The sequence below is a fragment of the Ooceraea biroi genome, chromosome 6, assembly GCF_003672135.1.
Source record: "Ooceraea biroi isolate clonal line C1 chromosome 6, Obir_v5.4, whole genome shotgun sequence".
NCBI lineage: Eukaryota > Metazoa > Arthropoda > Insecta > Hymenoptera > Formicidae > Ooceraea > Ooceraea biroi.
In genome coordinates, this window is record NC_039511.1 from 9345676 (window position 1) to 9359518 (window position 13843).

At 45.1% G+C, this 13843-nt stretch overlaps 1 protein-coding gene across 3 annotated transcripts in view; it reads right to left on the bottom strand.

Annotated features, from left to right (window-relative positions):
• LOC105280801 (telomerase-binding protein EST1A) overlaps window positions 1-13843 on the bottom strand; it is an 86048-nt gene that overhangs the window by 32788 nt on the left and 39417 nt on the right. For all 3 annotated transcript variants that reach the window (XM_011341613.2, XM_011341612.2, XM_026970064.1), the window contains 3 exons: window positions 7029-7210; window positions 5174-5247; window positions 63-175 (listed from right to left, as the gene is read on the bottom strand). In XM_011341613.2, the coding sequence (XP_011339915.1) occupies window positions 63-175; window positions 5174-5247; window positions 7029-7210 (369 nt within the window). The remainder of the gene's footprint in view (window positions 1-62; window positions 176-5173; window positions 5248-7028; window positions 7211-13843) is intronic.

The following is a 13843-nucleotide window of genomic DNA, read 5'->3' on the forward strand; positions in this document are numbered from 1 at the left end:
ATGCGGAAATTATTTGTCCCGTACAAAAAGCGGTTGGAGATTAATAAGTGATATTTTTTTACCTTCTTCACGACCTTCGGCATCCTTGCCTTGAATGAGCGTTGTTCTGGTGTAATTTAATTTTTCTAGCAAGTTCACCATAGTCGCCAACCTGGTCCATGCGTCTCCGGGTGGCCTGTAAAAAATAAGATTCGGATTAAGTCTTGCAAAATCTCGTGATAATATTGAAACGAGAATAGCTAATTCAAAAGAATAATTTACGGTTTAAAATTGCGTCGGGATCAATATTCTTCATGATGTAACAAAATTTTCAGACAAGAACTGAATTTAGTCTTCAAATATAAATAATAATCCAAATGAGAAAGGATATATAATTAAATAATAAAGAGATCGGATGTCGGTACAGCTCTGCGCGATTAGATCGACCTTGCTACGAGGATTCCAGTCGTCGATCAGTGATTTGCGATCTACGTCAATTTGCGATAGTAATAATTCTCGATATCCCAAAGTATAATATTATGTAGTTTTTGCTGAACTTTCTAATGTTGTTCGATATACGGCGCCTCGAGGCCGATTCCTCGTACCTCCCATGATGATATTCAAGATGAATTTTTTACGAGTTTCAAATTATATTGTTTTTGTAAGAGTGACGGCGTAAATGGCCGAAAATTCCTGAGCTCATCGAATGTGTAAACGACACTTGCTCAAACATTTGCTCACGCAAAACGGGAATAATCAAGGTAATTTGCTACTTGATTTCCTTCGCTACTGACGTACGCCTGACGCGGGGTAAACATTTTGGGTTCTGGACGTTCATCACGCGATGAAATCTTGCCGGAAGGTACAATTACCGTGTTCGAGGTTCAAGGCTCCCCATGAAATTCCGTTTGCCGAAAATACCTTCTTGATGCATCGCGCACGAAAGCGCGAGATTCACAGGCGCGATCGCGTAACGAGCGCTGGCGTCTACGCGCGCGTTCTCGCATGTTCACCAGGCGGAATATAAATCCGAGACGCGAATAGACGCGATTAAAAAACAGACGGTTGTTAAAATTTATATCTGACCATTTGTGGCACGAATGACACGCGGAGGTGTCGCGGAGACGCGCGGGTCCTCGTGCGAATATGATATATTCTCGCGCGACTATTTATTACCGATGTCGAGAATTACGTATTGGAAATTATTGCGGCAAGGGGACTCGCGTAATGCGCATGGTGGATAATAATAATAGATCACGGATTTATACATTTAATGTACTTCGTACGCGCGACGGCGGCGACGGCGGCGGTGGCGCAGCGGCTCGTTTCGCTGACATTATTAATGATCTACCCGCGGCGGGGCATACGTTTTCATTCACCACTTCCGTATTACTGTAAAGCCAAAGTCGTCCACTAAATTAATTCCTACGCGTACGACTCCAGAATTCGCACCCGAGAGTAGACAGTCGGAGCGGAAACGCCTTCTGCCATTGTTCCAAATGGTTTCAATTTTAGATATACAAAATTTCTGTTTTTTTAGTTGATAGTACGGAACTAGTTTGCGACTAATTCTCATAGTAATTTTTTAAGTATTTACCTTTTTAATAAATGTTTCGTTATCTTATACAAAGTTATGACATCGGAATGCAAGCCGGGCAACGCGTTTTTCTCTTTTCTGCTAAATCGAAATCACTGTGATTCTAGAATCAGAATAAGGAAACTCAATTATTATAATTCGCTTCATATAATTAATGCAGCTTAATTTCGCGACGCGGCAAAGGTGCACGCGGCATTCACGGTTTCCGGCGCGATTAATCGACCCGACGTCGTCAAAGGTCATCGGTTAATCGCGCCTGCCACGGAACACGGCGTCGCAAAGTCGGTGTCCGGCGTCGGTTTGCCGCTTTAAACGCGACGACGATCAAGATCGCGAGAGGATCGTTCGTGTCCCGCGCTACGTGGCGTCCTTGCCAAGGAAACGCTTGACTCACGTAATTGTTAATCGCTAACGAGCAACAATAATTAACCTATCCCAACCGGATAGTGGCCGTTGGTTACGCAAAGAAGTGCGCGTTCTCGAGAATGATGCTGGGAGGCAGAATAAAAGAAAGAGAAGGAGAGAGAGAGAGAGAGAGAGAGAGAAAGAGATAGAGAGAGACGGAGGCAGAGAGGAAGACAGAAAGAGAGGAACGGAGCCTTGAGGCTCGTTTAATGGACGGTAGATTGCATCAGTCGGACAAGCGTGACTCTCTCGCGCTCTTTTCTCTCGCTCTTATTCTTCTTTTATTTTATCTCATTAGCGAAACTCGCGCCGAGAAGCGACGACGCGCCGTGCGTCGATAAGATGAACGGCGCTCTCTCTTTTTATTTCTCTCTCTCTCTCTCTCCCTCTTTCTCTCATCGTATCTGTAAAGCGCGCACGAAGTGCGCACCAAAAAGTATTCGCTCACGCTCGCGGATGATCAATTCGAGACGCGCCGATCCCGGTCCTTTGTGAAACGCTGGCCCTCGGAAGGCCCTCGAGCACCGCAGGGCATCGGGATTTCCCCGTGCTTTTGGGTCCCTTATTTAGCAGCGTGATTCAGCGTAAGACACTCGTCGGAATTTGGGGGTCCAGTGGATCCGCACGTGCGAAAAAGTGCGAATCGAAATTCATTATCTCTCTTTAAGCTCAGCGAGTACAGAATCATCGAATAAAATTGATTTGACAAATGTAGACCTCGAGACACCGCCCGCAATTCGAGAGCTACATCATGTTAGCACATTAAAATTTATGATTCATATTTTCTAAAAATCTCTTTCCGCACGGTTTTCTTTTAATTGATGGCAATCGTACTACACGTGATTAAATGTCGCAACTAATTTCGATTAACTCTGCAAAAGTCTAAGATCCTACATTCATTTCCTCGATGAATTTTCATACAAATGTATTCGTTATCTCGTTTAATTAACTCGTTACTAGCGATTTATACAACTCTCTACAAATCATCCTTTTCACAAATACATATTTACATATAAATGTGACACCTTGGTTTCATAATAATAACGACTTTTCTGATGAAAAGTTACGTGTTAACGCATATTCGTTGTTCGGGAAGCCGCCGAATTGATTTTGGCTCGGTTTCCGCGCGAGGATCATGAATTTGAAACGGAATGGGAATGTTACAATCGCAAACACGTGTCGCGCCGCAGGAACGTCGTCCGACCGCCGCGGGTGTCGCGACGTCTTTACCTGCGGAGTTTCTCACCATTCGCGCGCGACTCGCCGAGGCATCACCACGAGAGGAAATTAATAGTCCGATACAACAGCCATAATTCAAAACACCTCAAGTGTCAACCTGAATTAATAGTTACCTCGCACAGCTGCACGACGCCGCAGCCGAACGCGCACCGCGCGAGTTGGCGAGAACCACCCTTGCAAATTTCTCTCTCTCTCTCTATCTCTCCCCTCTCTTTGACATTTCTGTAAATTAATCTATTTGATAAAAGCGAAATGTGGATCACCGTGTCTCACTCTGGGGGTTGCAAATATAAAACCCATATGCATTCTGCTCTTTCTCTCTCTCTCTCTCTCTCTCTCCCTCTCTCTGTTCCTTTCTTTCTTTCCATTTTTCTTCCTTGAAAATTAGAATCGATGCGATAATAATTAAAGCGGGACAGTAACTTATGCATTCGCGACGAAGTGAGAGAAGCCTGGTAGAAATAGTGCCGCGGAAACCTGTGCATAGCTCGCGCTCGCGCTCGCGCGCGCGACTCGAGAGATCAAGGCTCGATACGATGCAGCGGTTGACCGTGACCTACGCCACGCTCACTTCCATCACCTCTCCCCCCGTGAGATATCGGCTCTCGCTAGAACACGCTCGCGTCTATTAAGCTGGCATGGCCACTTTAGCACAATCAAATGAAATATGCACAGGAATTTAGCAGTATTTTGTTGCTAATTTGTCGCTTTATTCCTGGCTCTGTCGCTTCATTACATTAAAACAATGATCACGACATAGCAGAGAAGAGGAGGAGGAGGAGGAGGAACAATTTACTCTGTAAAAAATAAAATATCTCTTCTTTATCAATTTTCTTTATCAATTGTCTAAGAAGTACGTTTCAATATTTTAATACATTTATTATGATCGACAGTGAAAGCAAAAGGCCCAAGGCGCCTTCAGACAAGCCTAATTATAATTTATTTCGATACGATAGTCAAATATGATTACCGCGCGGCACCGATCAGTGGCACTTCGCGTGTTAATGATCCTTGCTCCCAGAATTTAAGTTATTTCAAGGCCAAGAGTGGCTACGATTACGTGCTAGGCGTTTCGCGCGCTCGTGTGTGTCTTGAGGGCAGCTAAAACCCCAAGGCTGAAGACGATCGAATAATCATTTTCAAATTAATATTGTCCTCCCCTTGTAATGATCTCTTAAATTGTAGGAAGACTCTTCGAGGTGTATATTTGGGAATGATTAATGTCAGAGTCTGGAATCTGTTGGCGCCATAGTCATTCATAGATCAAAGTAACAAAGTCGATTAATCTCTGTGCTATCATTATATTCTGTTACTTCTGTGCTAATCAATTCGAAATCTGCACGTTATAAAAAAGTTTTAATGTGTATTCGACTCATAGATCATGAGCTCGAATCGTCGGTGTGACATCTCTTACATTTTAATTATTAAAGAGATGGTCATTAAATGTATATCAATAATTATTCCGACAATTTCGACAGCTACATAAGTAGCTTATCGAATAAACGAAGAGTGATTCGTTATCGCTACGATTTTGCGCAAAAACTTTAATGCGCATTTTTATGCGGCGCGATTTCTTTCCTAACATCATAAATATCGTAGGCCCGGCCGAAAATCGATGATCCGATTCAGATCACAAAACCGCAGGATCGAAAAGTTCGAAGTATATCGAGCATTCTTACTGAATCCAACAATCCCGACACACGCGACCATATGACGTGCGTTTTTGTACGGCTGCATGGTTAACTTTGATCCAGACGCTGGGATTTCACAAGGCGGCCGATTACCGCGCGCGACCAAGTTGTAATTAATCCGGTGCGGAACGGTGTACGAGCAAAACTTGTTCGTACATCGCGAAACGATGTAAAGAGATTAAAACGCCACGCCGAGAACTACCGCGAATGAAGTTCGCTTGTACGTTAGTCTCGTTTCGTCTATTGAGTTTCAGAAACTTACCCGACTCTATAGTCCGTACAAGACGGTGGAGGATTCCAAACGGTGCTGTGGCACAGCATCCAGTCGCACCAGATCTGCAAAATTAAATGTAAAGAAAATTTGTTAATCCTTTCGAACTAAGAAATCCAGTTAGAGCACTTGTGTGAAAACTTTTAAATTTTCTGGTGCCAATAAAATAAATAATAAAATTATATGTGTAAGATGTAATTGTTGCATTTATTTCTTTTTCTAAGAAAAAGTTTGGGGTGAGATATGTAAGTCCCATTAGGTATTTAGGGTTGAGAGAACTTCTTTCGGAACATGTATCTCAATAGGATCAAAGGTGTTAAAAGTATTTTAGAAGTATTTTAGAAAAGTATTTTTCCGTGGTGATACTTTATGTGTAATAAAAATGATATCATTAGTAATGCTGTAAAGGCTATTTATGATAGCATTTGAGTAGCTTTTGTACAAAATAAGTCAGACGGATGTTTTAAGCATTTTGAGTTGAAACGATATTTCACGATGAATTTTTTCTTCAAATATAGCATACTATTTCAGAAAAAAATATCTTTTTCTGACAGCTTTTTTTCGTCACTCAAAATTAAAATCTTATCAAATCTTTAGCTGTTGGAGAGCGCGCGCAAAAGTACTCCGCTATTTATAGGCACCCTCGCGAAGCGCTTTTTTCATCGAGCACGTCCATCCATCCTCATAAAGTGAAACGTATTCCAGCGGCCTTGTATCGCGTCTACTTTATCGGCAATATTAATGGTCTCACCTCAGTCGTAAGCGCGAGTCTGGCTATTATTCCTTGTATCAGCTCGCATTCCGATAGTAATCATCGTTTCCTTTTTTACTTCTTTAAATCTTTCTCACGTCAACCGAAACTATGCGAAGTGACTCTACAGATGCGCTAATTTCGCCATGCTTGAATCAGAAACACATTTAACAAAATATAGTAAACTTCTTCTCTGTCATATCTTTTATCATATGACAAGTTCATTAAACAGAAAAAAATTCATATTTCTTATTCATCTTCCATCTTACATATATATTTTTAATCTTAAACGCTGTTTTGCTTCTCCGATGATCTTGTGTAGCTAAAACAGCGAGCATCGTACTGCCTCTACCTCTTAATTCCAAGTACAAAGAAAGCGGTTAACGTTAACATGCCGATCTTAGAGTGATTTTGAGATATAGAAGAGATCGCATAGTAGTACGGACGACTACGTGCATTAATCGCGAACGCTGAATTGCGTAATAAGTCGCGATACGATCGGACCGGATTCTGGACCTGACACCCCGACCACCGGCGGATCTTGCGTGGGTGCGGGACTTTCTCGCCACGAGAGAGAGCTTCATAAATTCTCCGTCGGTTAGGCGCGTCCCAGCGAGGGAGAATCGGATCGAGCTCGCGAAGAAAACCTGGCGCCTTCCAAGTTGGGTCCAGGTGCAACCGTGATCCGGACCAGTGACAGCCAACTGGCGGCTCGCCATAAATTATTCCTAGAAGGGGGTGAGAGAAGGACACGGTGAGGGAGGGAAGTCAACTGCGACGGTAGACGAATCCTTTTACGAGCTTGCTTCTTTTAACGCGCGTTCGCATCGATCCACGAAATTTCGAGGATCGAATCGATCGAATCGCTGGAAAGCAGAATCTCGAGCCACGCAGTTGGCCGTCACTGTTCCAGATCTAATTATCCCGTAATAGCGAGGCCATGGACGCGCGCGCGATGGACGTGATCGAGCGAGCGTTTCGACTCGGAAATTGACTTACGATCGCCGACTCGCGTCGCGAAACGCAATTAAGACTTCGCTCGGCTCGATACGTATTGATCGGCGAAGACGGGGAGAAGAAGGGGAGTCTATCCACCTTAATAGCCGGTAGAAGCACTTGCAGATCCTCGCCGACCACCAGCCTCGGTTCCTGCTCGCTTTCCAGCTGAGTCTTCAGCAGAGATACACCGCGCTCCAAGATCAGGCTGAACATCTGCAACGACACCACGAGCGCCCGCTCTTGTACCTCCGATCTGTAGCCTTGCTCCATCTGGGAGTCTGCAATCAGAAAGATCGACGAGAACTTATTTCTACTAGAAATTTTCTAGTGCAATTAACGTTTTTAATTGTGATTCGTTAATCTATTGACATATACTCAGTTCCGAATTTATTGAAATTTCTGCAAATCCCAAGACGTGTTTTTTTCGCGAAAGCAATTATTTCTCAGAGCCTTGTGAGAGATCATTTAACAACGTGTATATGTCACACACTTTGTCATTATAGAAATCATGAAAGACATCGCGTAAAACTGTTAAGAGATGATAAAAGCAATATTTCTTCCCTCGAGTCTTGCATTATGACTCCTCGCAGGAACAAAGCACTCGGGATTCGCGTTTGCAACTGTCACATTCATATCGTAAAGAAAACTTCATCTGCAGGATAACTTCATTTCTCGTGAAATATCGTCGGGGAGCGTCAGGGATTTTCGTCGAGCAATGTCATTCCAATTGATCACGAACAGCGACTCGTGACGGGGCGAAGAGAGTGCGTAAGATTGTATCTACTACGCGCGGCAATATCCGGCCGGTAAATTGGTGATGATGGTTGTGTCGGAGGGTGGGAAACGCACGAGCTAATGCCGGTAGCGATCACGTTTCGGTGATGATGATGATGGCTGACCGATGAGCAACCCATTCGGCGCCGCGATCGGATTCACCGGATTGGCGGCCGCGCGTTCCGCTCTTCGGGGCTGTCATTACGCATCGTATCGAAGTTACGTGACGAGACAAGACTCCCGGCTGATTCGAGGAAATGAAGGCCGTGGCACGACCTTCTACAGCTATCTACTCCGTCTCCTCCAAGCCATTTCCAGAGTGTTCTTTAAGAGATCCGACGTACGTAACGAATAGATCCTGAGATGAAAACGACAGGAATAAGACTCCCGAAAGGACCAAGCGGAACCATCCAAGAGCGAAATTTAATTTGCAGTAACGGTAAGTATTCCGAATATCGCGACCCTTGTAATTCTGATCCTCGAAAGTGCTAAGCTTCGTACGCTTAGCCTGCTCGATTATCTCCGAGCCGTCAAGCAGTAATTTCGCTGAGACTTTTATTGGCTCTCCGAGAACGTAAAGCTTGGGAAAAATGTTACTTGAAAAGAAATCTGAAAATCTCACAGGATCGTCATGCTTTAAAGCTGGAAATTTATTGAAACGATTCCGGATGGAATAGCGGGATTAAGCTTTCCACCTCGCTCGGAGTTCCATGAGGATTCATGAGTTCCGGAGGACTGAGCGGGGAAAATATGCGGAGGCGTCGATAAGGAACGTGACTTTTCGTTATTATCTCGCGTATCCATCCTCGGTAATCGACACACCGACATGTTAATGCTGCTTTTGCAGGGACGGATGGAGCGGGGGCAGGGGAGGGAGCACGGACGTCCCGGCTACTTTACGAGGGCGGCGTCGTGCGGTCTCTTTCATCCCGGATACCAGAATCACCCGGACCCTGACTATCTCGCGAATAGTACGAACACTCCCGCGAGCATCGTACGTCTTCGGTGAACAACCCATCTGATGCGTCTTTATTAGCCGACTATAGCGAAGCTAATTAGATGAGCGTCGCTAACGATGGTGTAATGGACCCAAGAACGCCACTTATCAAGATTACTGGCGTTTATCGTAGAAAATGAATGTAATGTAGTAGTATACACCTACAGCAGTACGGCAGGCCAAATATAAATTCTTTCTTCGTAATTTATTGCAAACAAGAGTAAAGTTATTATTCTCTAAAAAAGATATACCCATTCACTGAACTATTATAGAACGCGAAGAATGTAATTTAAAAAGAAAGTATTAAGTCGGAATATCAAATTACATTAATTACGCTGATGAATAAAATCTAGTTTGTTATGTAATAAAATAACTGCATCTTGAAAATATTATCTATGGAATATCAACTTTAAAAGCTGATTAAATATAAGCAATAAATAATGGAAATCCAATAAATCAAAGATCCATACGAAAGCTGCATCAATGTAAAAATCATACTCGTTAATCAGCTCGCTCTATTGTTCGTTCGCGGGTGTAAAAATACGTCGACGGCTTGAAAAAGGCCGTCCGAGCATTTCACTCACGCGCGAGAAAGGGCGTGATTTTTCGTGACGCGAATTAACTTCGCAGAATAGAAGGATAACACGAAACTAACAAGCGGGAGAGCAACGCGCGCCATGCCAACGTCCGTGCCATCCTCCATCAAGCGTCGTGCATACGCCATAGAGAGAGCCATATTCGACGGTGGACTCTGGCAGTTTAATTTATCGCGGACAAGGATAATAATTAGCGTTTAACCGCGAGGTCGCGCTGAGAAAGCCGGTGTGGTCCTCTCTCTTCTCATTGAGAGGATTGGGGGTGTGTGAGGGGCAATTAGTTAGGGATGATTTACAGGGAGAGGCTCTAACTAATTGCCACCGCGATCATTAGCAAAACTCAGGCGTATCGTGCCGCGACGCGACGGGTTCTCCGATTTCCCTGTCCTGCGTGCGATCTAACTGCGATCGTTAATCCGCGAGTGGACGCACGCCGCGATCGCGACTATCTAGACCAGAAATTAAAGTATACTTTACGAAGCAAGTCGCGTAAGGCTGTCGAGATAGTGGCAAATGGTACAAGCCGTCTGCTATCCAAAATGTGCGAACGCAATGCATCGCAAGGCCAACGAACTCGGTTAAAGGATACGGTCCTCATGCGTGCTTCCTCTTATCGAGATCCTTACCTAACGAAGTAGACGCGACAGCGAGATCCCGCGCGCGCTCCTTAATGAAGCCGGTGGGTAAGCTCGACCTTCCTGTTTCCCGAACCAATATTAACGCGATTACGGACGCGAAAACGGACGGAATCGAGTTAGTGAGCTGCGCGGCTAATTCGATTACCAACGATTCTACAGAACGAGACGCTCCCGCGACTCTGATTCAGTGAAAATGTGACACTCCACCGCGGCGGAGATACCACATTTTCACGGGATATTTTTCCCTACTTGCAAATAAAATATCGAGTCTCTGTTAAAACGATATTTATTCAGGAAAAGTCAACTCGACCCGTAATTCAGAATAGACGGTAGCCCAAAGAAAATACGATTACCTTTCTCTTTTTCTTCTCTTAAATTCCATTTCTACATGATGAGAGGGAAGACTGGAGTTTTCATCTTCATTCAACGCAATACTCGTCAGAAAAATAGTAAAATATATCTCACGTATAATTTTACGTAATACCGTGTAATTCGTACTTATGTATCCTGCTCCCATCATGTATCCTCGATCTTTTTTTGAGAAAAGAGTAGTCGAGTTTGCAATACCTGTATACTATATGCACTCGGATGTGTGTATGTATTCAGGAAGAACACGTTGCTTTTTCACGTTGGTATTTTGATTGTTGTTCGGGTCTTTAAACGGTTAACGGTAAGGGCAATAATAACCGATTGCCCAACAGCAGTATCAGCGATATACCGTTGTCTTTAAAATGCTTCTTTCGAGCTCGGCAAATCTACGATGGTGTGGTGCACGCATGGAGAACGCACTCGTTAATTCGGTTACTATCCCATTCCACCTAATAACGACTAGGGGAATATGAAAAGGCTTATTGTTCAAGGATAATCACGTCTTAATGGCCTACAGGGAGAACACGTTGTGTGTCGTTAAACATAGCTATAATGCGGAGCAACGGGGTCTCGCACCAAGTGCAAGACGTAGGGTTTTAATGGCCGCGAATATCTCGGCCGAGTGTTTTACGTATCTTTATTTAAGCAGCGTAGCGCAGCGCAACGCGCGCGGATCCGCGCGCTCGTTTTGTGGTTTAACGTTTCAATCCGTGCTACTAGCGTTTTACCCGTATTTATCGCGCGTTATACCCTCCGAGTCGTTAACGGCTATTATAGAGATATTACGTGGCTCGAGATACGTACAACCTCTGCGCTGCTGTTGCACGGACTTGCGAGAAGAGATGTTTTTCGAGAGGATGCTATATTCCCGCTCGACAGGAACATCGACATTTTCGACGACCAAGTCGATAGTCTCACGTTAACGCATTCTCGAAAAGCGGATTTTGATAGTATATTTAACCTTTTGCGGTCCGTAATTATTTTCATAGTGTACTCCGCACTTAAATCGAAGAAATTGGGGAAAAATAAAAATGTTTGCTTCTTTTTAATAAAAATAAAAAATACATTTATCTATCTCACGCATAAAACCATCATCACCATCACTTTTAATAAAATCATTTGTCCAGTCGCACTGGACATAGGACTGCAAAGGGTTAATATATATAATGCTTATAATGTAGACTGCTTCATGTACTTAGAGTCTCTGAGTCAGAGATAGTATTGTCCCTTTCTTGATAGTTTGAGATACTTGATATTTTTTAAATTATAATTTGTTTCCAAAACTTATCGTGTTTTAATCTATTTTCTCTATTCCGCCTGCAGGATTCTATTTTCATCCGAGACTATAACGCGTCATCGCGCGTTAATGCCTATAAACAAGATATTTTTTGCTAAATCTTCCACACGATTTACTTTTTTCTATCGATGATGGCACTTTACGCTGGCACGCTCGAGTAACAGATGACTCATACGTAGACGTGTTAATACCGTAGAGTATTCTCGAACGTAATCGCCCACGATAAAATTACAAAATCGTGCATCGCGGAGTTAAATCGCTCGAATTTGTCTCGCCGCTCAAACGCGCGCACTCCTCTATGCCGCCCTGCGCGGTTTAAGGCCCGGCAACCGCCATCGCGACGAGTTTCAAGCTAAAAGATACAACGTTGCGCAATGAATTTAGCACCGGCGACCCTGTGGTAATGCCTTTGGAACGATGTGCGCGGACCGCCCGGAGGTAAAGACGATGAGCTACGAGCACGCCCGTAAATAATCGGGCATAGGTGAATTCTCGGCGTCGACCTTCGCGCGCGCGCGCCGTTTACATCGCGCTAATCACGCCAGTAGATTAATGGGTTCTTCTCATTAGGCCCGGCCCGCCGTAATCGTCATTTTATTAGTTATTTTATCGGGCGCGCGCGTACGTGCATTTTCCACCGGTAATATCCCGCTCGTGTCGCATTACCATACTATTAACATACCTCGCGGCAGTGGTTCAACGACTTTAATCCTTCCAGTGGCCGCGGCACTTTTCATTGTGCGCGCACATTAACTCTCGGCTGAATTCCTGCCGATCGAATTCGCTCACATTTGCACCTATTTACGGCCTCTTGTCTCTTCTTTTCCCCCTAATTGACTCATTAGACTCTGATGCGCATGAATCTTTTAACGATACTCGCGCGGTACTCGTTGCTCCTCGTGGAGCAGAGGATCAGAAGGGGGCGATTTACGAAGCGAGCACGTCGAGTGGATCGGCGAGCTAGAACGAACGCTCGTGCGGGAAATTTAGCGGCAGTGCGCGCGATCGTTTTTCAGCCCATGCACGCGAAGGCCCCGGTCTGGCTACCGGCGCAAGCGGAATCCGTTGGCCGGCGCCTGGCGCCAAGAACACGTTAGAGAGGAGGCCGCGTCGCCGCCATCCCCGACGTTGTCTTGTGTGAACGAACTTGTAAGACCGCGGACTGCACGCGCATCGTGCGCGCACACGCCAGTATACTCTCCGCGAACGGAGATACGCGGCGTCCTTGGTCATTTTTCAGCAGATAAGGGAAACGCTCGGCTCGCAAGGGAAGAGGGAGAAAGGGTGGATGGGCGGACGAAGGAGAGCGAGGCAGGAAGGGCTCGTTGGCCGCGCATACGTAAGCCTGTTAAGTTATCGTAAACTGGTTTGCTCGTCGGTTCGCGCTTTACTGCGTCGCAAACAGGAGATTTAATAAAACGGCGCCGGACGATGCCGGCTAGCCAGCCCCCATTCGATTACGATATCCATATTTCCGTTCCTCCCGCCAACCCCTGGCGCGTCCGTCCATCCCACATACGCCCATCCCGGTGCCACTGAACCAGATGGCGAGATAAGTTTCGCAAGAAACGACCGTTCCAGGCCGATGACCCGCGCGCGCATTCGTTGTTCGACATTGAGAGTGGAAAGGAAAGAGCCTCCTCCCGAAATCTGGCGTGTCACGATCATGGACCCGTCATCTCCTTAATGAGCGCAGCTCGTCTGCGCTCCGTTAAATGGTTTCCTTATTGCGCGATAGATCCCGATACGGAGGTATCAGATTAAATAACGAAAAGAAAGAAGTATCTGCGATAGTATTCTTCGGGCGATTGCTCTGTCTTGTACGTATGATCCTCTAGAACATCCAAGTCAAGACAAATCATTCCATTCTTATTTTATGTCGAGAACATTCGCCCTTGTTCACGATCCATCGAGGTATCTGCTTGGAGAACGGCAGCTTTCCGTGGAAAAGGAACATTTGTCGGGAACATTATACGTCCATTTATTAATTTGTTAATTCGTATTCAGATTGGGAATGTTGAGAATGCGACTAGCCTGACCCACATGCGTCTCCGACTCTCGCTTTTACCTCGCTATCATCGAAAGGCATCGAAAGAGCGGCGAGCCCAGGTACAAGTCGTCCTCACGTCGTGGCACAAAGGGGGACGCGAGTGCGGCACAGGTAGCGTTTTATTCGTCCGCAAATGAGTCACGAAGTCGATGAGCTGAACAGTAACAGCCGCAGCTAGCGGTGGGACGCC